At 37.9% G+C, this 26,248-nt stretch overlaps 1 protein-coding gene across 1 annotated transcript; it reads left to right on the top strand.

Moving 5' to 3' along the window:
* The first annotated feature begins 5,159 nt into the window (after positions 1-5,159).
* Positions 5,160-24,772, top strand: TMEM207 (transmembrane protein 207). Its single transcript, XM_040253238.1, has 5 exons — positions 5,160-5,344; positions 7,199-7,236; positions 15,845-15,889; positions 16,942-17,084; positions 24,486-24,772. The coding sequence occupies exons 1-5, from the start codon at positions 5,270-5,272 to the stop codon at positions 24,632-24,634; spliced, it is 450 nt and encodes a 149-aa protein (XP_040109172.1). The 5' UTR covers positions 5,160-5,269; the 3' UTR covers positions 24,635-24,772.
* The last annotated feature ends 1,476 nt before the right edge of the window (positions 24,773-26,248 follow it).

The raw sequence follows: 26,248 nt of genomic DNA, 5'->3' as shown, positions 1-26,248 counted from the left end.
ACAAAGTGAAGAAAACATTTAAAGGAGGGGGAAGTGATAATCTAAGTTAAATGCTACCAATTAAGACAAATAAAATGAAGACTGAAAATTGACCATTGATTTAGCAATGTGATCAATGTTTCTTCTCACTAGGGAGAAGAAGGAAATGATGAAAGTGGACGACCAGACATGCTTCCTCATTTAAAGTCCTCTTTGAATAACCCGAACTCCCACAGCTTCTATGAAGTGAACCAATTTTGAAATTCTTTATTTTATTATGCTCCAGTAATTAGTTCCTTATGACTGTGCCTTATCTTATTCCATGTTGATATTTTCAAGTTGATCTTTAAAAAAAAAATACATGAAGGAGATAAGTCAATATTTCTATCACTATTTTGCAGAAAGCACAGGTTTTAGAGAAGATGAACAGTTCATTGTCATGCTTCTGGTTAGTGGCAAAGTGGTGACTCAGCTCAGGTCTTCTGATCCTCCTCCTTTAATTTCCATAATAAGAGAAGCGAAGACTTCTTGTTTATTCTTTGGAACTTCCTTTATGCACTGCCCACTTTTATTCATACATTCTATTTATTCTTACTTAATCCCTTGAATTTTGGTCCTTAGAGTTTTTTTGAACAGTTGCATATCATGACCTTTAAGGACAAACAGTGATATGACTTCAGAGCTTCAGGGAATTTGAACTTCTGCCAGGCTCTGAACCCAGAGACTAGTTTCATATGCCCTTATGTCCATCCTTTCATGAAGGATTTATTTCCTCCTAGCATAGGCGAAAGGTTGGGTAAATGACCAGCACTGTATTATTGAACATATATCTGCCCACTCTCTTGTTACAAAGAGTTATAGGCCCAACATCTAAGTACTCAGTAAATCTTGTGAATGTAATCTCATATATCATCACAGTACACATCCTCTTTGTTGTTGTTCTTCTTCTTGATCCCTAAGAGTTTTACTTCTTTCCACTCTTATATACAAACATAAGGAGCCAGAATCTTAGCCACAAAAATATATTGTTAGGAATAGCAGTCATCCATCTTCAGCATGAATTCCTAGAGATGGTCACTCATTACCACAAGTTCATGCACATAAGCATGCAGCTGAACAAAATAAATAGATTAGTCACAACTTTTAAATGATAAAACATAAATTGCAAAAATCATGCAGGTAACTGATTATATCAATATCAATTTCCTGGTTGTGATATTGTGCAAGTTAGGCAAGATGTTACCACTGGAAAAATTGGGCAAAAGATATGTGAGACCTCTGTATATTTCTTAAAATTGCATGTGAATCTATAATTATCTCAAAATAAAAAGCTTAAAAATAATGCATATAAAAGAACATTCAAGGGCAAATGTCCTTTCCCAAGACCAGCAAACTGTCATGAAGTTGGGAGGGAATGTACTAGAAAAAATACTGTCTTAGGCAAAATCTATCATGTTCGTTATTGAGAGTATAGTGAGAAAGTCACAGAAGTAAACAGATAAATGATGATCTGTGAGGGAAAAGATAGTGACGAATATTAATTTTATTTTAGCATCAAATATAGTAATTGTGCTTGCAGTATTAACTTTTTTGCGAAGATAGACTTCACTTTCAATCAGTTGTCTCCCAGTCAGCCACCTGCTATGGGATCCTGCTTGTATGTGTGTTTAAAAACAAGAATTATTTAACCTATGTATCTGATGGGTCATAGTCTCAGTTCGAAGGCTAAACTAAACATGCTGCCCTTGTTACTATCCCATCTCTTTTCTAGTTATCTGGCCTTCTCTTTCTTTCCCAGGAATTCTTAAGAACATTGACTCCGCTGACAGAAGTCAGGTTTCTGATCGCCTAATAAATAAGTTCACCAGTGAAAAGCCTATTTTTCATTCTGTTTAATTACAGGCTTAAGAGACACTCAAAATGGAGGGTGTCTTTGGACAAATAATACTGTAGGCTGGGTTTACTTATCTCTTATTGGCATTGGCACCAAGCCCTTTCTCTGCTTTGAAATTCATGGCTGTGTCTGTGGCTGCATACTAAACAAACTGAGGCCCTCACACAGGCTGCTCGCCATGCAGATGCAGCTCAACTAATCCATGTACTTAAATGGCCAATTCAGAACAGTAGTTTGGGAAACTAACACAGTCAAATTATTTCTAGTGCGCTAAATGTATGTGATCATAAATGAATCCATATATTATCTTTTGAATTGGTTGTTGTGAACTATCCCAGAGCTTGAATTACAACAACTTGTTCTGAATATTAGATGACTGGCTTCAAAATTGGCCCTTTGAAATGTATGTGTATATAAAATGTTTAGATGAAAGAATTAAAAATAAAATCAAACATACAAGAAATTTCCAGTAAAAAGTAAATTTCCCTCCTACTCTCGTTTCTTCTGACTTTCATTGCCCTTGTACAGATATGTTGCCATTAATGTGTGCTGTGCTAAGTCGCTTCAGTCATGTTCGACTCTCTGCGACCCTATGGACTATAGCCAGCCAGGCTCCTCTGTACGTGGGATTCTCCCAGCAAAGACATTGGAGTGGGTTGCCATTTCCTTCTCCAGGGGATCTCCCCAACCCAGGGATTGAACTCACAGCTCTTATGTCTCTTGCATTGGCAGGTGGGTTCTTTACCACTAGCGCCACCTGGGAAGCCCCTTACCATTAATTGTTTTAAGCAAAGACATTCTATCTATGTATCAGCATATATACCCAGATTTTATATAGAGAGAAAACATTATAAGTTATACTTCCTTATTTGTTGCATAAAAGGTAGCAGATGTATACATTATTCTAAGCTGGTTCTTTGTATTTAATAAAACCTGTTAGAAGCCATCCTATATCAGAATCTATGGTTTGCTCCACTTTTTAAACAGCTGAATAGTATTCTGATGTAGATGTAATCATTTTCTTTTAAAAAGTCACATTTTGAGGGACATTCAATTTCCAATATTTTGCTATTGCCAACAATACTTCAGCGAACATCATTGCATGTAATGACGTGTGTCGTGTGTAAGTAGTATCTGTAGGGTACTTTGCTGAAAGGGAAATTCCTGGTCAAAGGATATATTTAGTTTTTAGGTTAATAGATATTGTTTAATTATTTTCCACAGAAGCTGTGCAGTTTTCCTAACAACATAAGAGAGGATTTGACTTCGCATATCTTCCTCTCTGAATGGGCATCTGGTGCCATCACTACATGGCAAATAGATAGAGAAACAATGGAAACAGTGACAGACTTTATTTTTCTGGGCTCCAAAATCACTGCAGATGGTGACTGCAGCCATGAATTTAAAAGATGCTTGCTTCTTGGAAGAAAAGCTATGACCAACCTAGACAGCATACTAAAAAGCAGAGACATTGCATTGCTGACTAAGGTCCGTCTAGTCAAGGCTATGGTTTTTCCAGTGGTCATGTATGGATGTGAGAGTTGGACTGTGAAGAAAGCTGAGCACCGAAGAACTGATGCTTTTGAACTGTGGTGCTGGAGAAGACTCTTGAGACTGCAAGGAGATCAAACCAATCAATCCTAAAGGAAATCAACCCTGAATATTCATTGGAAGAACTGATGCTGAAGCTTCAACTCCAATACTTTGGTCACCTGATTCAAAAGAGCTGACTCATTAGAAAAGATACTTATGCTCAGAAAGATTGAAAGCAATAGGAGAAGGGGACAACAGTGGACGAGATGGTAGGATGGCATCACCGACTCAATGGACATGAGTTTGAGCAAGCTCCGGGAGATGGTGAAGGACAGGGAAACCAGGCATGCTGCAATCTGTGAGGTTGCAAAGAGTCAGACGTGACTGAGAGACTGAACCACAACATCTACCTCTTCTCACTTTATTATTAATTTTTTGAACTTAGGGATCTGATTATAATGGTAAGTTATTTTTATCTAATTATGAATGTTGTTAGCATCTTAAAAGTCATTTGTAACATTTTTCCACCTAAGCACTCAGTACTTCATCATTTGCTAAATAGTATCTGTTCCTCAATGGTTTGAAATGACAGCTGAGATAAATCTTTGTGTTTATTATAATTTATTTCTGAAATCTGTATTCTGTTTCATACTCTGTGCTTGCATGCTCAGCAGTCCAGATGCAGCTCAACTAATCCATGTACCTTAATGGCCAATTCAGAGTAGTAGTTTAGATAACTAAAGCAGCTGAATTGTTTCTAGTGCTCTTTAGGTATATGATCATAAATGAATCCATATATTATAATTAGAACTAGATTTCATGAACTGCACTGGGGCTTGCACTGCAACATCTTGTTCTGAATTCTTGTATCTGATTCTTTGTGACCCCGTGGACTGTAGTCTGCCAGCCTTCTCTCTCCATGGCATTTTCCAGGCAAGAATGTTGGGATGGGTTGCCATTTCCTATTCTAGAGGATCTTTCTGACCCAAGGATTAAAGCCATGTCTCCTGCTTTGGCAGGTGGATTCTTTACCACTGAGCTATTTGGGAAGCCCAAAAGAATGGAATTATGTACTTTGCACTAGCTGGAAATCAAACCCTGGTCTCCTGCGTGAGAGGTGAGAATTTTACCACTGAATAATCAATGCTTTGCTATTCTGTTGTATCTATCTTATTGTTTACATGTGCAGTACCAATTTTTGTACATATTTATACTTTTATAATGCCTTAATGTATAGTAGTTTAGTGACACTTTATTGTTCTTTTTTAGAACTTCCCTAGATATTTTTGTAAACTTTTTGTTTCTTGGTTGGGTTGGAGTTGTTTCATTTAAATAAATACTGAAATATGCTCTGTTTAAAAATAAGGTGCAACTATTATGCACAGGGAAAGCTTTATACCCAAGGTTGGGTTAGACCTGGGCCTGAAAATAATGTATAGGAAAGGAAGAGAAAAGAGGGCCAACAAAGGGTGGAAAACAAAATAAATTTTCCAAATAAAAGTTCTGAAAAACAAGCAAACAAAAAACCCAGAAGTACCCTGGAATAAAACATGTGCTTGAATGTTTTAAGTTATTTTTTGCAGCCAGCTAGTTTTACGGTCAGCCTGGCCAACCCTGGCTTTTAAGGGCTTGACAAACATTATCAAGATTCTGACCTTAAACTGAAATTCCTTGAACTCTCAGTACCTGTGAGCTTGCACCTCAAATTACTGCCCCTGGCATGTCCTTAACCAGTCACAAAGAGCCAGCATTAATGACAACTCTGGCAGGAAGCATGACTTGTAGAGAAGTTAACAAGTTCTGAGTAAGACGGAGATAAACGCAGAAGACAAACCGCTATCTTGAGCTGCTTGTCCTTTAAGTATGTTGAGATCCAGACTTTTAAGTGATACTTCAGTGATCTCAAAAGCAGGAATCTTGTGTCTGCCACTATTCCAGGTAACCAACTCTCTTTTGGGGAAATAATTTTCAAAGCTACTACTCTAAGGATCTGATTTGTAATAGATTTGTGATTTGGGTAACAACTCCTCTGATGTTTAGAAATTTCCTTTAAGAAAGCCTTATCAGAATCATATGACTAGTTATATTTACTGGTTAAAGATAAAGAAAGCTGGTCATGGTGTTATTCCTGTGTCTCCTTTATTTAAGTTGATTGCTACTGAAATAATATGATGCAATTTAATCTTTGTTTAGCTTTGCTATGCCATAACATTTTTAAAAATCAGCAATGCTATTGATATAAAATGCTATGGTAGGATTAAATTAAGGCAGGTTTACTGTTGCCTGAGCCATACTTGAGGCTCAATGACTTTTCAGTGCTGAAAAATGCAGATGGAATCATCTTAGAGTTTATTTTGATTTCTTTGCTCTATCATTCTAATATCTGCATTTCTGTATCAGTGTTACTTGAATGCAATGTATCTGAAAGATTTATGTCTGAAATATGTTAAGACTCCCTATTTCATGATGAGTCCAAAGCCTAACATTGGAAGCGAGGGGGCAATAATGTCACACTGTGTACTTCCTGCTGAGATACAGCACACAAGACTAGGAATTGACTTAAGAATGAAATGCTGTCTTCATTTATCTGTTAAGCTAGATCCTAAATCATTTCATCTACTCATAAATAAACTTTCTTTATGGACAAAATAGGAATGTTTACTTTCCTCTCAGTTAGTATGCAAGTCTATTTGCAGCATTCTAGCAAAAGAGAGTACAACACATTTTCTGTGCTTATAAATTGTTCATTACCACTCTCTCTGATGGCCAATTCATGGCTCCATCTGCAGCTCCACAAATCTCTTTGCCCAGATAAGCTTGGTGGAGTAAATAGGAGGTGCTAAAGAAGATGAGCTCAGGATTAAGGGGAGAAAAAAGATGTCTCGCATGAAATTCCAGTCTTTGATTTTAAATTTTCTAACTCCTTACTTGTATTGATATTTGTATATTAGGGTCCAGGAAAATAAAAGCTTCACTGACCTCATTAACATACTTTTGGGGGCTACCTATGAATGACATTTAATGATTTTTCTCGTTATACTTGAAAAAGCGTCTCAGTTCAGTAGAATAACAAATATACAAACAAATCCTTTAGATAGTAGTACTTTCTTTCCTCTGTGATGTGTGTTGTTGTAACCTAGAAGACTCAACACAGAGGACTAAGATAATTGTGTTAGAATACTTATGGTTTGAGTCTTTCAAAGCAAAGCAATCAAGGTTATTAGCTCTTCCTTCTTCTTTGATAAACAGAGAAACATAAATCTCAACAAGAATGTCAATGGAGCCTCGGTGGACCTTAGCCTTAGAGCAGTTAAAAATCTCTCCTTCCTGCATGTATTTAATATCCACTATTGCTAATGGGATGGACTTCACCCCAGTTTTCATGCGAGGAACTTGATTCCTTCATGTGAAAATAATATTTACAAGTAATGACGCTCCTTCCTTCAGCTAAAATGTGAAAACAAGGCAAAAGTACAAGGTGCACAAAAGCTCCTTAGAGTAAGCAAAATCTGCCTATAGACAAATCAGAGTGTTTTCACACCCACCTCTGGTGATTTGTAGGATAAGAATCTGGCTCACAATATATACATCCTGTCACTGCTGAGCTGAAGTATCTACCCAGAGATTTTTTTCAATTAAAATTCTGTGCACCAATAGATTCTGCTACAGAGTTTTTAATTAAAAAAAAAAAAAAGAAGTGATATAAACCCCCATTGTCTCTAGGCATTGTTTGTATTAAAGGATCAGACTGATGAAATGTTTGGATTTTATTGTTCTAAACATGTGTTTCAGTTGGTGCTATCAGACACACCATGTGAAGAAAATGAAATGTAAGTAAATAACAAGAAGCTCCACAGTTTTATTCAGCATTTTCAAAATCTGAAGACTAAAAATGTCTCAAGTCATTTGAGAAGCACAAAATGAGTTTCAAATGATCATTACAATTATTAGAGAGAAAAAAAGTACATTACTTTTAAATGCAAATGGCTCCATTTTTCTAAAAGCAGAAAAGATGCACTTTCATTGTGGTCAGCTTTGTTAAATAAAAATAAGGGGCCTCATTGATTTCAAGGTATTTTTGCTCACTGTGTTCTCCATCCTGGAGGTTTTAGATGTCCTTTAAATTCATGTCTTCCTTTATGACTGCATCCACATGTGTTAAGACACAGAGATGATGGGAGACAGTTTTCTGGCTAATTTGGTTTCAAATATAAGCAAACAATGATATAACCTATATAATATTTCAAAGTGTTTTGATATAAGTTATGTAAATAATTGACTCAGTTTTCTCATTTTTTTTGTGCTATAGGCTTAATGCTTCTCAGAATTCTATTCTGGAAATGGGGAGAGGCTGTCATTAATAAAGCTGCTGCTGATTAATGATAACTGAAACATACTGAGACTGGTGCAAGTGTCAGAAATCACTTCTGCCAAGTGCTGTCTTCTTCTGGGAGCAGTCCTCACTGCCACTAGCTGTTTTAATTATCATTGTTACCCTCTAGGCTGGGTCTTTGGGCCCTGTCTCTAGATTAAGAGGCCATGCTGGGTGGGATGCTTTCCTTGGCACTGGAATCCTTCACCTGTTTTTGGTGGATCATCCCATTATTGATAATCTGCTTGTTAAGTATGTGCCTCTCTTTCAGTTACTGCATGTTTCTCCACTGCTGTTTCTTTGCACTGATATTGGACTTGCTTTTTCCTCTGTCTTCTGGGGTTGGTGACATAACGGACTTTTGACTATTGGTTTGTTTAATTTTGGACCTTGTGGCTGTTTCATCTTGCCCTTTCATCTTCTGCTTTTGACCCAGAGTACTAGAATAATGAAACTGTTTGTTTGTGTTTTGATCATGTTGCACGGCTTGCAGGATCTTAGTTCCCGAACCAGGGATTGGAACCTAGGCCCCCAGCAGCGGACATATGGAGTCCTAACTACTGAGAAGCCAGGGCATTCCCATTAGAATGAAGAAATTCTTAACTGGAAAAATCATAAGTGTTGAATCTAACTCCATCATCAACATGACAGGAGAATATGGTATTGGAGAACTTTATATGCTAACTTTAGAGTCACTGAAGCTACTAGCGTTTTTTTCATGTGAAAAATTGAGACCCAAAGAGAGATAGTAACAAATTAACTACCAGACTTAAACTGGTACTTAAGTACAAAACTTTTGGCTACATCATTTTGTATTTGCATGTCTGTTATTAATATATTTGTCATTATTTAGTGGCTTCCCTAGTGGCACAGTGGTAAATAATCTGCCTGTCAATGCAGGAGATGTAGATTCAATCTCTGGGTAGGGAAGATTCTTGGGAGAAGGGCATGGAAACCCCCTCCAGTATTCTTGTCTGGAAAATTCTATGAACAGAGGAGCTTGGTGGACTACAGTCCATGGGGTTGCAAAGAGTCGGACACTACTGAGCACGTACCCATTGTTTAATATCACTACTTTTGAATAAAAACAAACAAACAAAAAACCCCGCTTCAGATATAATGAAAATTAGCAGAAAATAAAGACAGAGAAGGTAAGAAAGCGGTTGATTTTGTAGGGAGCTGGTAGAAGGTAAGTAAACATACTGAATGTATTGAAAATAGACACAGTTTCTCAAATCTTTTGTCACCACAAGAAGGTGTTTGTGGGAATCTAGTATTCAGTTCAGTTCAGTTCAGTAACTCAGTCGTGTCCGACTCTTTGCGACCCCATGAATCGCAGCACGCCAGGCCTCCCTGTCCATCACCAACTCCCGGAGTTCACTCAGACTCATGTCCATCGAGTCAGTGATGCCATCCAGCTATCTCATCCTCTGTTGTCCCCTTCTCCTCTTGCCCCCAATCCCTCCCAGCATCAGAGTCTTTTCCAATGAGTCAGCTCTTCGCATGAGGTGGCCAAAGTACTGGAGTTTCAGCTTTAGCATCATTCCTTCCAAAGAAATCCCAGGGCTGATCTCCTTCAGAATGGACTGGTTGGATCTCCTTGCAGTCCAGGGGACTCTCAAGAGTCTTCTCCAACACCACAGTTCAAAAGCATCAATTCTTCGGCGCTCAGCCTTCTTCACAGTCCACATCCATACATGACCACTGGAAAAACCATAGCCTTGACTAGACGGACCTTAGTCAGTAAACTAATGTCTCTGCTTTTCAATATGCTGTCTAGGTTGGTCATAACTTTCCTTCCAAGGAGTAAGAGTCTTTTAATTTCATGGCTGCAATCACCATCTGCAGTAATTTTGGAGACCAAAAAAATAAAGTCTGACACTGTTTCCACTGTTTCCCCATCTATTTCCCATGAAGTGATGTGACCAGATGCCATGATCTTCATTTTCTAGTATTAGTTCTATTTAAATTGTTTTTCAAACACAAGACAATTTTTTTCTGATCAAACCTGCTCAATTTATTTTTATAATAGCATTTATTAGAAACAGCACATTGCTAAGCTTTTGTATATAATTTAGATATTGTAAGTAATTTAATGTATGGAATAAAACATGACAGAGGCCCTTTGCATAATTATACCTTTAATCTTCCCTTTTCCCAGAAATAACCAATATATTGATGTGCATGTGCATACAAAAATGGGCATTTAATGAAACATAACTAAAGCCATAAGCATTCTGTAAATTAATTGCATGAATACATTGCTGATGATAGTCTGCCATATTACTGAGTTAAGGAAGTTAAGTATTTTGCTCAAAAGTAAGCAAGTAAAAGGCAGAGCTTTGATCTGGCTCACAAATGACACCTGAGCCTGAGATTTTCACCACAGACCACACTATGTATCCAACATGTAGATAAAATTACACACCTGGTGACATACCTGAGGGATGCATGATCCATCCGTCCTTTCGGTGACTGTACAATTTACCACCCTGAAATTAATTAGGTCAGGTCACTAGTCTCTGGGTGATACGATTAGGCACCCATCACTCCCCCAAATTATTGTAGCTAAATTGGATTCTAGCTTTTTCGATGATCTTTACAAAAAGGACCCATGAAATTTGTTATTGTGTTTACATTCTAAGAGTACTATGAAAAACATTGCTCTTGTGGTTAAACACAGCCTATTTATGAAGCGTCATAGTTTGAATTTGTCTCTCATTTCTCTGGAGCTTCCCTGGTGGCTCAGATGGTAAAGAATATGCCAGGTTTAATCCCCGGATTGGGAGGATCCCCTGAAGAAAGGAATAACTATATCAGAAATCGTTGGGCGTGTGGTGAATAATGTTGCCTGTTTTTATTAATTTTAGAGAATACTACATTACCTATTCTCTCTTTTATCCTATTAACTGCTAGAAAGTTTAAACCAGATCTGAAGCTGAGTTCTAATTTTATATATGGGATTTACTACATTCAGTTTACAAACTGATCTCACTCTGGCTTATTCTTTTTGTCTGATACTATCTGAGGTCTCACTTTTTTTTTCTATTTTTAATATTTTCTTGAAACATTTTGTAACATGGGATATTGAATGCACTCAGGCAGTATACCACACAGCAATATGAGGCTAGAACTGACTTTTACTATTCCCGGTTGCAGTGCTGCATGGTAGTAAGAGAAACATGGGCTCCAGAGCCAGACCATTTGGGTTTACAGCCTGCCTCTGGCCCTTCTAACTAGGTTATCATGGACAAGTTACTTAACCTCTTCAGGACTGAATTGTTTCAATTGTAAAGTGAGAATTACAATAGTGTGATTCTACTTTATAGAATTTTAAGTGTGAAAGTGAGTTAATTCACATGAAATTATATAATTGTTGGTTTAGAAAAATGCCTAGCATAGGAAATTATGGATAATTCTAGTAGAGGAGCCAATGGAACAACTCCGAGCTTTTCTTCTATTTATCAAATTAATGAATTTGTAATTAATCTTAGGTCCACAGATTCTCAGCACTGAAAAGAAAATTAAGATTGGCTATATCCCCAAATAAGAAGTATTTTAAAAGAGAAGTAGGTGTCAAAGGAGATAATTGTTGTCCTTACAGAGCAGGAATCCTCTCCACAAATCATAGTAGGGCACTAGCTGTTCTGAAAGGGAAAAGAATTATCTCCCTTGACCCCTACTTCTTTTTTAAACTTTTTATTTTGTATGGGGGGTATAGCTGACTAACCATATTGTGATAGTTTCAGGTGAACAGCAAAAAGACTCAGCTATACATACATGTATCCATTCTCCCCCAAGCTTCCCTTCCATCCAGGCCAACACATAGCAATGAGCAGAGTGCCATGTGCTATACAGTAGGTCCTTGTCGGTTATGCATTTTAAATATAACAAAGTTTACATGCCTATCCCCAAATCTATAACTATCCTTTTCCCTCATCTTTCCCTCTGGCAACTATAAGTTCATTCTCTAAGTCTTTGTGTCTCTCTTGTAAGTAAGTTCATTTATATCATTTCTTTTCAGATTCTGTGTTTAAAGGATGTCATTCAATATTTCTCCTTCTCTGTCTGACTTACTTCACTCAGTATGACAGTCTCTAAGTCGATCCATGGTGCTGCAAATGGCATTGTTTCATTCTTTTGATGGCTGAATAATATTCCATTATGTGTATAAATTGCATCTTCTAAAACCATTTGTCTCTTGATGGATACTTAGCTTGATTCCATGTCTTGGCTATGGTAAACAGTGCTTCAGTGAGCATATATCCTTTTGGATCATGTTTTTCTCTGGATATATGCCCAGGAGTGGGATTGCAGTGTCATATGGTAGCTCTATTTTTAGCTTTTTAAGGAACCTCCATCCTGTTCTCCATAATGGCTGTACCAATTTAGATTTCCACAAACAGTGTAGAAAGGTTCCCATCTCTCTACACCCTCTCTAGCATTTATTGTTTGTGGACTTCTTGATGATGACCATCCTGGCTGGTATGAGATGATATTGTAGTTTTGATTTGCATTTCTCTAATAATATGAATGTTCAACATCTTGGCCATGTGCCTCTTGGCCATCTATATCGGAGAAATGTCTGTTTAGATCTTCTGCCCATCTGTTTATTAGGATGTTTTGATGTTGTTAAGCATCATGAACTGTTTGTACATTTTGGAGATTAATCCATTTTCTGTGACATCATTCTCAAATATTTTCTCCCAATACGTGGGTTTTCTTTTTTTGTTTTGTTTATTGTTTCCTTGGCTGTGCAAACCTTTTGAGTTTAAGTAGTTCTCATTTGTTTATTTTTGTTTTTATTTCTATTATTCTGGAGGTGGATCAAGAAAGATATTGCTGTGATTTATGTCAGACAGGATTCTGCCTATGTTTCTCCTTAGGAGTTTTAGTGTCCAGTCTCACATCTGGGTCTTTAATCTATTCGAGCTTACTTTTGTATATGGTGACACCTACTTCTAGAAGGTTCTGGTTATTGAAAATGTCTTCCTTCCTTAAAAATTATAATCTGCTCTAATTTCTCCTGCATTTTTTTCTTTTTGACATTCTCATCTGAATTTGACTAAGCATAAATAAATCTCCTAGCAAGGAGATCCAACCAGTTCATCCTAAAGGAGATCTGTCCAGGGTGGTCATTGGAAGGACTGATGTTGAAGCTGAAACTCCAGTACTTTGGCCATCTGATGCGAAGAGCTGACTCATTTGAAAAGACCCTGATGTTGGGAAAGATTGAGGGCAGGAGAAGGGGACGACAGAGCATAACATGGTTGGATGGCATCACTGACTCAATGGACATGGGTTTGGGTGGACTCTGGGAGTTGGTGATCGACAGGGAGGCCAGGCGTGCTATGGTTCATGGGGTCACAAAGAGTCGGGGTCACAAAGAGTCGGACAGGACTGAGCGAATGAACTGAACTGAACTGAAATAAATCTCTGAGTAACAACTTTGTTTAAGAAAATGTAACTTTTCCTACACTGAAGATCTTGCACCTGAATTTAAGTATTTAAAATATTGCTACTGTTTAAAAATTAAACTTGAGAAAGACATGGAAATGATGGTAGGGAGTGAGTGAAAAGACCTATATTCTAATTTAAGTTCTTTGGTCAGCTGGTGACCTTCCCACTTATTTTCCCACAGTGAAAAATCACAATGCACAGTGAAAAAATCTTAAGGGTGAAATAAGTGATCCCAAAGGAGCTTGCAATTGTGAAATCATATGATCACTTTGCATTTCTCCAGCTAACTGCTTTCTGACCATTTTATTGCTATTAGTAACTTCAACAATTTGTGCACAGGGTCAGAAAGAGGAAGTAAAGTAAATAAGTTTGGATAATTGATAGCACTAGAAAAAATATTAATTGGCTCAAATATTAGAACTAAGAAATGAAATGAGGTAGTTAATATTTAGAATTGGCATTTCAATAAGTATATGATCTATTTTTAAATGTAAGAAGAGAAGCAGAGTTTTATACACAGAGGAAGATGAAACAATCCATTCTCTCTGGTTATAAGCTTACATTTCAAGATTGAAAACCAAGACTCTTGTGCTCTATTATTGGATCAGGACACCAAGAAAATTTTCTTACACATATTTTGAAAGTGGGATACTACATTCAATTATATATATATATTTAATATACTATTTATAAAATTTATGGCTACAAAAGTGATGCATGTACATTACAAAAATTCAAACAATATAGAAATGTTGAAAATATTAAGTGCCTCACAATACCATCTTCAAACGAAGCAGGTATTTTTAGTAACTTGGTGTATACATGACCCCATGGACTGTAGCTCGCCAGACTTCTCTGTTCATAGAATTATCCACACAGGAATACTGGATTGGGTAGCCATTCCCTTTTCTAGGGTATCTTTCCTACTCAGGGATTCAACCTGGAGTCCCCTGCATTGCAGGTGGATTCTTTATCATATGAGCCATCAGGGAAGCCCCATATCTATATGTACTAACTGTATAATACCTAGTTAGTGAAATCAGTGTATTTGTGCAAAAGAAAATATACAAAGTAGAACTGAGATCTTTGCATTATTTTATTTAACAAAGCTTTCATTTTAAATATAATCTATATTCTCTTTGATGAATGGATAATATTTCTTTACAAGGATGTGCCATTAATTATTTGTAAAATCCTTGATTGATCTCTCATCTTAGGATGCTTTTTAAACTCATACTTCAGTTCCCATTTTTTCCCTCTGTCATTTGAACTTATGTACTTGGCTAAACCCTCTAGGTGGCCCCCCTCCAAACTTCTTGTTGTTTAAGTTTGACTTTTGTCTTAAACATTTGCAATAAAAGTTTTAAATTGACACTTCACATGTGTTAAAAGTCATTTCTGAATAGTATAATGATAAACATGACACACTGCCTCCTTAGAGATGCTGAGAGCAATAAATTGGCTGACATTTATGAATGCTTTCAAGTTGAAAAGTATTGAGTGTTATTTTAACAAAGATGATTAAGCATAGCTCATCTCAGAAGTTACCAGGCTGTGATGAACAGTTTTCCACTGTTTAATCTCAGAATACTTTAACAGCAGCATCTACACCAGGGTGTGAAAAAGGTTCCTCAGTAAACATACATTCAGTACACGTGTCTGACATGAAAGGGGGCTCTAAAATGAATAGCACTTAAATGTCTATCCCTGGGGAGTTAAACCTCCTGAAAATTGCACTATGGAATTTGGTTTTGTGTCACCTTTTAAATGTTAATTCAAGAATAATTGAACTGTGCCTAGATACACAAATAGTTTGACTATCCTGAAAATCAACTTCTAACTCCTTGGTGAATGGTATGTGTGACCACACACACTCATTTTCCTTTTATTATAATTTCTTTATCCTACCAAGTTATTGGACTTCCCTCATCGCTCAGTTGGTAGAGAATCCGCTTGCAACGCAGGAGTCACTGGTTCTATCCCTAGGGCCGGAAGATCCACTGGAGAAGAGATAGGCTACCTACTCCAGTATTCTTGGGCTTTCCTTGGGGCTCAGCTGGTAAAGAATCCGACAGCAATGTGGGAGACTTGGGTTCAATCCCTGGGTTGGGAAGATCCCCTGAAGAAGGGAAAGGCTACCCACTCCAGTATTCCAGCCTGGAGAATTCCATGGACTGTATAGTCCATGGGGTCTCAAAGAGTCGTATACGACTGACCGACTTTCACTTTCACTTTCAACTAGGTTATAGGCCTGCTATTCCTTACCAAGATGTTAAAGGTTAATAGAGATCATGAACTTTCCCTGGAGAATTTGCATTCCAAAGAATTCTAAGTCTCTTCTCAATGCACAACAGTATTCATAACTCTAGAATCAACCCTATTACAGTGCAATTATCTGTCTGTGTCTGACAGATTCACAATTAGCTGTATTCTCAGTGCCTTAAATGAAGTGGACATACAGTAAATATTTGTTTAATTATGCTGGGGCGTACAGTGAGCAGGTGATTGTGGAGGAAACAGGTGTGGTCAGAACAAATACTGTGGTCCAGAAGAATAAGCTTTGTCAATCTAGAGATCTAGCACTAACTGCTCTTCCTTTACACCAGGTGCACGAACTCTAAAGATCGTTACACAAATGGCTGGTATATCTGGTAAGGACATCCTCAATTTGTGCTATAAAATCTTTGGTGGTATATACATACTCCTTTTCCTAAATAATTGAGATAGCATATGAAATCATACAGCTTAAGAAAACTTTAGAGATCATGTGGATTAACATACATAGAAACATCAGCTTCAGGTCATTGGCCAGTGTTTACTTAAACACTTCCTATGACAGGGAACTGACTATTTTTAAGAATGATAGTTTATTCCCAAGTTGGATATTTTTAAAGGTGAAATCTTTCTCCTGAAATCTCTCAAAATGACCCATCCACCAATTTTAGTTCTTGCCTTAAACATTCAGGATAAGACCAAAAAAAAAAAAAAAGTTGTTATAAATTTCTAAATCTTGGCTTCTGTATTTCTCAAACTAAACATCGCAGTTAGTGGTTAGTTCCTCAATGACAGAAACCCTGTCTTGTCAACCTTTGACTCCCCACCTCCAACATCTAAAATCTATTTGGTCACTTACATTCTAGAAGGTGGTGCAGTGGTAAAGAATCTGCCTGCCAAAGCAGGAGACACAAGAGACGTGGGTTTGATCCCTGGATTGAGAAGATCTCCTGGAGCAGGAAATGAAAACCCACTCTAGTATTCTTGCCTGGGAAATTCAATGAACAGAGGAGCCTGTTGGGTTATAGACCATGGGGTCACAAAGAGTCAGATCTGACTGAGAGAGTGCACACACACACACACACACACACACACACACACACACATACATACTTACACACACACTAGTTGAATGAATGGCTGGATAACTGAATGGAAGCAATAATGGATGAATGTAAGGAATTAAAATGCTGCTCCTTTGAACAAATCTCCAATTTCTAAAGAGGAAACAATTAAGATTACCTGGCAAGACTACCCCACTCTGGGCTCAGAGAAGATTCCAGAGCCGGTGAAAATGTGTGAGAGATGATAGGGGTTTGTTTAAGGAATTTGGCCTCACAGATTCCTTACAGCCAGGCTTGCTGAGTTTTTGCACCTTTCCAGGAAGACATGTTCCATCTCAGTCCTCCCCTGCTTTCTCTGGCGTCAGGTTCTTGCTGCTGATTTTCCTGGTGGCTCTTCTCTGTGGAACAGTGATCTTCTGCCTCCAGTGCTGCCTGAGGAGACTCAAAAATGGTCCCCAAAGACGCATCATGGCTGTTTTTGCTGTTGGAGACTTGGACTCCGTTTACGGTAAGCTGTTTACACACTTCTAGATGTCCTCTTTGGAAACCTTATAGTTTTGTGTGAGTTGAAAAGTTAATCTATGAAAAACAAATTTGTAAACATAGAACAAGATATAGTTTACTGAGGACTCAAAGGCATGCACTGGGGAGAGAGTCTAAATGAGAAAACTTCAGAAGAAGACTCCAAAAAAAGAAAAATCGTGTCCTGGGGGAGTGACTCAGAGCTGAGTATGGGAACAGAACCTAAACCTAAACATTCAGTCAACAAGCAGAAGGGAAAGGGTACACAGGGCTGGCCGCTCCAGGTGAAAGCAGGGTTTAAGGTACAGAAGAGTATCTCTGGGCTTTCGATGTCCATCTGTCGCCTTGTGTTCATTTACAATGCTTGCCATGCCTCACTTACCTGCACTAATATCGAATAATGCTTTTCAGATTGTCTGCTTCCAGTGCAGAGCCTGAAATACTTTGGATTGTGTGAGTGAGTGTCAGTACTCATGTCCTTTCTCTCCAGACACATTGGCAGTCTCCTGATCCTTCCTGCTCCCCACACCCACTCCCAAACCCTGTCTTTCTACTATTTTTTTAGTGTGCATTAAGAGGTAAGAAATGGAGAAAATTGTGGTCTTGAGTTATTTGTAATCTCCAGCCTCAGCTTTAAGTAGAAAAATGACAGTTTTCTGATTTCTGAGAGATGACAATTGACAGTTTATATCTTCGCGTTAAGCATTGTCCTCATCCAGAGATTGTCTGTTATGAGATTTTCCTTCTAAGGCACTACATTGTATATTACAGTTGCCTCTAGAGTGGTAGAAACTAACAGCTGCCCTTCAAATACTTGGGTCAGCATAAGATTTTCAACAGAGAGAGTGGGAGATGTCCTGGAAAAGCTCACAGCCAAATAGGAAGTGGGTTAAAAATAAACTGAAGTGTTTTAATCTCAAAACTCAGTATTAAGATTTAGTGATTGGATTCACTGTTAATTTTTTTAAGTTATTATTTAATAGGGAAACACATTGTTAATTTGAAAAATGATTTTTTGGGAAAGGATAATTAAATTCTCCAATGAAAATAGCTTTTTCTTCTAAAATCAGCAGCACTTTCCACTGAGTGTATAGAGAAATAGGGTCACTGAACTTCAAGCAGAATATGTTGGTCAAAGGGATCAATGTGGTCACATTGGTCTATTTTTCTTTATCTAACAAGAGGTATTCAATAAACACAACTCTGTTTCTTCCACCTTGATTTGAGCTACTATAGAGGAGAATCTGCACTGGTCGTCTTAGCCATCCTCTCACTCTGAAGCGTTAAAACAAAACAAAAATCTGTTTTTAATTTTTGGTAAATAAGCTACCCAGTTATACTGTTATGTGCCACAGTTAAATCCCCATGTATCTAATATTTTTATATTTCCTGGATGATGGTTTACATACATGCTTTTGAATTTTCTGAACTTCCCTGACAGGTATGAATGTGATAAAAGGAGTCAAGACTGCGATAATGCTTCACAATTTAATTTACACTGACAAAGTACTAGGCACTAGGCCAGGGGTTTCACAGATACGACCTCTAATTCTTAAAATACCAACTCAGAGAAGTGGCGGTTACTTCCTTTAGAGGATGTTATCTATTTTTCTCACTCTGCTGTATAAATATACCCCATAAATCTCTGTTGCAGGTCAACTAATATACTCCAGATTTTCCAGGATTGAGGATAATGAGCAATGAAAAGTTACATAGGGCACATAGGGCAAAGGATTAGACACGACTGAGAAACAGTATACTCAACACACACACACACACACACACACGGCTGGTCACCTCATTCCTGGACACTAACCACAGCCTTATATCTTGAACCGCCAGATGTTTCCATTGGGTGATTCCTCAGTGGTGGATTTCGCTGTCCAGAACCCTCATTTCCTTCCTTATTCTCTTTCTCATTCTATCTGTTCCTTCTTAATCTCTGGGGTGTAGCTTCCACTCTTGTATTTTGCAAGAACATTTAAACTCTTTTTCACATTAAATGGCATTACCACGTTCACTTCTATTGATGTCCATTGTAGAGAACACTTTCAGTTGCCTCTTTTGGTTTATTTCTGTCCTCACCTATGGTGATTTTCCCACCCACTGCCTGTCTCCCATCCTGTCCTATGGATGTTCAGGGTGGGTATATAGGTAGAGAACCACCATTCACATCATCTTGGATGTGGATGTGACTCCCAGACTTATGCTTCTTGCCATTCTTATTTTTCCCCTCCAAAACAAAACACAAATAGTTCAGGAAGTGGTATTCTCTGTGATCTCTAGTCATTGGTTTGTTGGTTTAATCGTTAAGTCATGTCTGACTCTTGCACTTCCATGGACTGTAGCCCGCCAGTCTCCTCTGTCCATGAGATTTCCCAGACAAGAACACTGGAGCAGGTTGCCATTTCCTTCTCCAGGGGACCTTCCAACCTAGGGATCAAACTCGCATCTTCTGCATTGCAGGTGGCTTCTTTACCCCTGAGCCACCACGGAAGCCCCAGGTCACCTCTTCTTAACTAGTAATTTCTGGAATTAAACTCCAGGGAGCTAATATTATAAGGCAATCTGACACACCCAGACCCACAGCAAATTTCCTTTCTCCACTGAATTCTCATTATACTTTGACTTCTCCAGACAAATATCCTCCCTATCTAATATTTCCTTAAAAGGAGGTACTCTCCAAAAGAGAAGTGAGGGAAATACTAAAGGATGTTTTTATTGCTGAGAGGGAAGTAAGGGCCAAACCACAGCTTCTGCCTCCACAGTCCCACAAAATTTTGTGCTCCCAGGTTGGAGCTAAGTCCACTACTGCTGGATTTTCCCATCTACACTGCAGTTTATGAGTTTGTACTTCTGAGCCTTCCCTGTAGCAACTGTTCAGAAGAAGGAGAGGAAAATGAGAACTCGTTTGCAAACTACTGGTGACATATTAGAATATGAAATAAGGTTCCTGGATTCCTTGATCAAAAGGGGGCAGATAGGACTTCCTTCCTGAATATAGAATGTAGGAAATAAGTCATTTAAAGCATGTCAGTGATGAGACGAGATTTTATATATAAGCCCCAGGTTCCTCTAAGACTTTCATTTTATTTCCTCAAAATTTATTTCATGTTATTACCATATTCTGCTGAATATATTAGTTTAAAAAGCTCTGCTCTTCTTCCCTGAGGGTCAGAGGTTTGACGTTCAAGATCCCATGAAATCTGCCCTCAGATGAGAAAGGCAAAGAGAATTTTGACTGACTATCAGAGGCTGGAGTGGAATGAACTTTACTGATGTTCAAATATATAAAATGGGCAATTTCTCACTGGCAATTCTTGACAATATTACATGACTCTGGTTGTCAATTATCTTGATTAGAAATAATAAAAAGAGGAAGGAAAATACTTGGCTGAGGAATCCTTGTAAAATGTGTTTAAGGAAGGCCTTACCAGTTCAGCCCATCACAGTGATGAGACTTCTGTCTGGAAAAGTCCTTAGGAATCTCAGCCAAACACCAAGGCCTCAAGAGAATCTTCTAAACCAATAATCATGCCTTTTCACAATTCTTTGTTGACTCAGGGCTCGTATTTGTTTTCCTTCCCCTCTGAAAAGGTCTAATGTTTCCATGTCATAACATGTTATGATGAAGCTCTTTGTGCACCAATAAAAGAATTAATTCCTCTGATACTTAGAAGAGGGTAAAGAGGAAGAGAAGATATTGCTAGAGAAAGAGGAGGAGGAGGACCAGAATAGAGTCAAGGAAGTGGAGGAGAAAAGGAAGACAAAAGAGGTAGAGGAGAAGCAGAGACACCTCTCCTGAGACACTCATCCTGGCTTGGCTCCTCCTCGGGCTGATCTCCTGGATAATGCTGCATTTCAACTATCCAATCTCTCTGGTTCCATTGCTTCTGCAATTTCAGAAGTAATCTTACCTTTTTCTTGTTTCAGGACAAATAGAAATACTAGTCTTCCAGCAATGATTAAATGTGAATACTCCAATTTGGGAAGGGGAGGAGGGACTGGGCAGTCAGGCAAGAAGCTGATCCTTACATACTCTATTCTCCTCTCTCCTCCCCTCCTCTCCCCCTATCTTATTTAGGAATGCTTTTTGAAATGTCATTTTCCTATGCCTTGTGTTCTACATGTAAGTATTCTGAGACTCATTGTGGGAAAGGAATGAGAGTCTTTCACAAGCTGTCATGGATGGGCATGATGATAGTAACGACTCATGTTCATTGAGCACTTATCATGTGTCCTGTTCTGGGCTACTCCTTGACATTTCTCATCTCACTTATTCTTCCTTACAGCTTCTCTGGTGGCTCAGAGGTTAAAGCGTCTGCCTGCCATGCAGGAGAGCTGGGTTCGATCCCTGGGTCAGGAAGATCCTCTGGAGAAGGAAATGGCAACCCACTCCAGTACTCTTGGCTGGAGAATCCCATGGACAGAGAAGCCTGGTGGGCTACAGTCCACGGGGTCGCAAAGAGTCGGACATGACTGAGCGACTTCACTTTCACAGCTCCATGAACAGTTCACTGTCATTCTGAACACTGAAAATGAGGGAACAAAGGCAGAGATTAGGGACAGAGTAGATGGTAGAATGGTGACTCAAATTCAGGCAATTTTAGTCACCCCCATGTGAAAGAACAGCATGATATAAAAAAGGATACAGAACAGAAAGAAAAAGACAGGCATTTTCAAATGAACCAAGTCCATTAGAGTGACTCTTAATGACTTGGGGAATCTGAACTCCGGGTATAAAACTTAGCAGTGAGTGTATTGGTTTTACAAAATCAAACAACAAACTGTTATCTTAACCAACAGCTGTCAAATCATAGGATTATTGTAGGCATTTTTAACTGAGCTCTCTCAGGTTCCTAATTTGTCAAAAGGTAAAAATAATGCCTGTTTCCTTCCCAATCACATTAAACATGCTTTGAAAAAAAAAAAATTGAGAAGTGACATGTGTTCAATTTTACAAAAGCTCTCTGAGCTTAATTCTGTTTATGATATAAATACCTTATGGTTTTCATAAGTTTAAGAGCAATGGGCAAATCTGTAGTAAGGGAATAATACTAAACCTTTTCTAACATAAAGAGCAAGTGTCAATATCTTGCTGCCTGGAGCATGACACTAATAAAAACCCTGGTGGATATAAATTCAAGCTAATAATTATTTTGAATAAACCTGGTCAACCACTCCAGATGCAATGATAGCCAAGTTACCTCTGACATTGTATTGGATTTGCTGGAAGCAGTTCATCTGGAAAATGGGCAGTGTTTACTAATTGTATCCACAAAGGAGGGAAATACTGAGGCAAGTCCACTCTGCCAGTGTTAACTCTTTTTATCAAGACATCTGGACTAGCCTACATCATTCTAAACTTCCTAAATATTCAAGGCTCTAACCACAAGAAAGTTTTGTTTTTAATAAGAAAGTTTTCATTCAGTAATCTCTGTGCCATTAACCTTAATAAGGATAATGATTAAATCATTATTTAAACATTAAAATAAGAAAGTTTGGGAAATATTACTGTCAATAAAGGAAAATGCATGCATACTCCTAGCATAGTACAGTTCTTCATATATAATAATAATGCTAATGATAATACTTTGACCACCTGATGAGAAGAGCCAACTCATTGGAAAAGACTCTGATGCTAGACAAGATTGAGGGCAGGAAGAGAAGGGGGACACAGAGGATTAGACAGTTGGATGGCATCATTGACTCAATGAGTTTGAGCAAACTCCTGGAGATCGTGATGGACAGGGAGGCCTGGTGTGCTACAGCCTTTGGGGTCCAAAAGAGTTGGACATGACTAAGTGACTAAACAAGAACAACAAAATGCTAATATCACTATGATAATAGTGACAGTCAACTTTAATGCATGTCAGGCTTTGTTTTAAGCACATTACATTCATTTAGCCTTGCTTTTACAGATATTGCACAACAGCAAGCTGAGGTATAAAAATGCATAATAAGTTAGCGTTAGGTTATTCAATTAAATAAATTAACTCCTTAAGGAAAGTATTGAACTAGCAGGTGAGATTTATATTCTACCTATGGCTCCACTCTTTACATATTACATTAATATTTAAATTATTGTACTTTGTCCTGTGAACCAGTGAGATACAAAATAAAGTAAATACAAATATATGGAAATTCATGATTCTAAATAAATAAAATGCACTCCAAAGCAATAATTTTGATTAATTTACATATGGATTCCACTGATACAGCTATTGCCTTTTATGTAACTACTCTTGAAGTCATTTTAATAATTGTGGCTTGTTCTTTGAAATCTCCTTGATGGTATAGAATCTTAATCCTTTAAGGAAGGGGTCATCAAACTTTTTGTATTAAAGTCCAGACAAGAAATATGTTTGGCTTTGCAAGCATATGATCTCCATGGGAACTACTAATTTCTGCAATTATAGTAGAAAAAGCAGCCAGAGACAACATGAAAATGAATGGACATGATAGTGTTACAATTCATTTTAATACACAAAAGCAGTCAAAGGTTAGTTTAAGGGTGTAATTTCTTCTTTAAAGGTGAATTTATGGCTGTCATGAATTTATATTATGTTATTGATTTGGGAAGAAGCAGTCAAATTATTCCCAGAAAGGTAAAGACCTTGAGAAAAAAAGGAAAACAATATAGATAAATGACTATAAAGTATTACTATTGATTTTCTGTGTGACTCTAAAGCAGTCTTTCAAGCCAATACTAATAAAAGATTTCCCAAAAACCTATTGGAATAAGTGCATAATCTCTCAAGGTGATCAGTTTAAGGAAGAAAATGCATGTCTTTTATATTGGATGGTTTGTAGTGTGCATAATCTAAGTCAAGACCTTTAATTTCAAAATTTAAAATTTGAGAATGCTTTTTGCTTATTGTATGTATATACTTTAATTACAAACTTTTCACAACTTAATATTTTTACTATGCATCATCGACAAATGTTGAAATTAATTAATTGCATTAGTTGCAGTTTACAGAACATACACATGAAAGAATGAGGTTCAGATGTAATACTTTAATGTTTCTAGTGAGATTGCATATCTCATGATGGGAGCATTAACTAAAATGCCATTAGTGTTTACAGGAATCTTGTCTTCTGATCTACCAAAAGGGATATTTCTTCTCGTTTCAGCTGTTAAATTGTAAACGCTTCTTGATGGCTTAGTCAATGATGGCCTAATCGGTGCATGAGAGCAAATTTTCTTGCTATAATGATTAAAATATCACAGCAGAGAGTGAGATGATTGTAAATTTTTTCTCAAGGGTACAAATAATTTTCAGTTGCTTCAGTGATCCAAGAAATGCCAGATTTTATTAGGCAGCTCACGTGCTTCTGTTTTATGCTGACTAGAAAGATTATGCCTCCACCTTTCTCTTTCCAGGGACAGAAGCAGCTGTGACTCCAACTGTTGAAATGCACCTTCACACTCAAAACCCTCAACTGTTTCGTGTTCCCTGTTTTGGAGTTTCAGGCCCCCCACCTCCATATGAAGAAATTAAAATCAAGCCGAGTTCAGACCTAGATCGCTAATTGAAATGATTAGAATATTTAAAATTCCAAAACATACAATTTAGGAACAATTCTTTCACTTGGTGAGAATTCCTGGAGATCAGTTAATGTAGTCTTAAAAAGGACAAATAAATGAATATAAGAAAAGAATTTTGGGCATGGAGATGTTTCTGTAGTCAATTAGTGCACTCTTGTTATATCACTGTTGTTTTATAATTTTATCTTCCTAATCAAGTTTCTTTTTTTTTTTTTTTTTTACTTTATTTTACTTTACAATACTGTATTGGTTTTGCCATACATTGACATGAATCCACCACGGGTGTACATGAGTTCCCAATCCTGAACCCCCTTCCCACCTCCAGTAGGTAGTAATTAACATAAGCAGTGGCTTCCATTAAGTTCAGAGTTCCACTCTAGAATTTGTCACAGATTTCTCTGCCTCAATCTCTGTTTTAACCTGACCTCTTTGCTGATATGGGGTCAATAAAATTATTGTCATTTCAAAGTGACCCACAATAAACTGGAAAATTCTGAAAGAGATGGGAATACCAGACCACCTGACCTGCCTCTTGAGAACCTGTATACAGGTCAGGAAGCAACAGTTAGAACTGGACATGGAACAACAGACTGGTTCCAAATAGGAAAAGGAGTGCGTCAAGGCTATACATTGTCACCCTGCTTATTTAACTTATATGCAGAGTACATCATGAGAAAAGCTGGCCTGAGGAAGCACAAGCTGGAATCAACATTGCCAGCAGAAATATCAATAACCTCAGATATGCAGATGACACCACCCTTATGGCAGAAAGTGAAGAAGGACTAAAGAGCCTCTTGAAAGTGAAAGAGGAGAGTGAAAAAGTTGGCTTAAAGCTCAACATTCAGAAAACTAAGATCATGGCATACAGTCCCATCACTTCATGGGAAATAGATGGGGAAACAGTTGAAACAGTGGCAGAATTTATTTTGGGGGGCTCCAAAATTACTGCAGATGGTGATTGCAGCCATGAAATTAAAAGACACTCCTCGGAAGCAAAGTTATGACCAACCTAGACAGCATATTAAAAAGAAGAGACATTACATTGCCAACATAGGTCCATCTAGTCAAGGCTATGGTTTTTCCAATAGTCATATATGGATATGAGTGTTGGACTATAAAGAAAGCTGAGCACCAAAGAATTGATGCTTTTGAACTTGGTGTTGGAGAAGACTCTTGAGAGTCCCTTGGACAGCAAGGAGATCCAATCAGTCCATTCTAAAGGAGATCAGTCCTGGGAGTTCTTTGGAAGGAATGATGCTAAAGCTGTAATGTGGAGAAACAGAGGCTCCAGATTTATTCAGTTCAGTTCAGTTCAGTCACTCAATCGTGTCCAACTCTTTGCAACCCCATGAACCGCAGCATGCCAGGCCTCCCTGTCCATCACCAACTCCGAAAGTTTGCCCAAACTCATGTCCATTGAGTCAGTGATGCCATCCAACCATCTCATCCTCTGCCACCCCCTTCTTCTCCTGCCCTCAATCTTTCCCAACATCAGGGTGTTTTCAAATGAGTCAGCTCTTCTCATCAAATGGCCAAAATATTGGAGTTTCAGCTTCAATATCAGTCCTTCCAGTGAACACCCAGGACTAATCTCCTTT

The sequence above is a fragment of the Oryx dammah genome, unplaced genomic scaffold, assembly GCF_014754425.2.
Source record: "Oryx dammah isolate SB20612 unplaced genomic scaffold, SCBI_Odam_1.1 HiC_scaffold_2, whole genome shotgun sequence".
NCBI lineage: Eukaryota > Metazoa > Chordata > Mammalia > Artiodactyla > Bovidae > Oryx > Oryx dammah.
The sequence above is the reverse complement of the archived record's forward strand: the minus strand, read 5'-3'. Positions and strand labels throughout refer to the sequence as shown.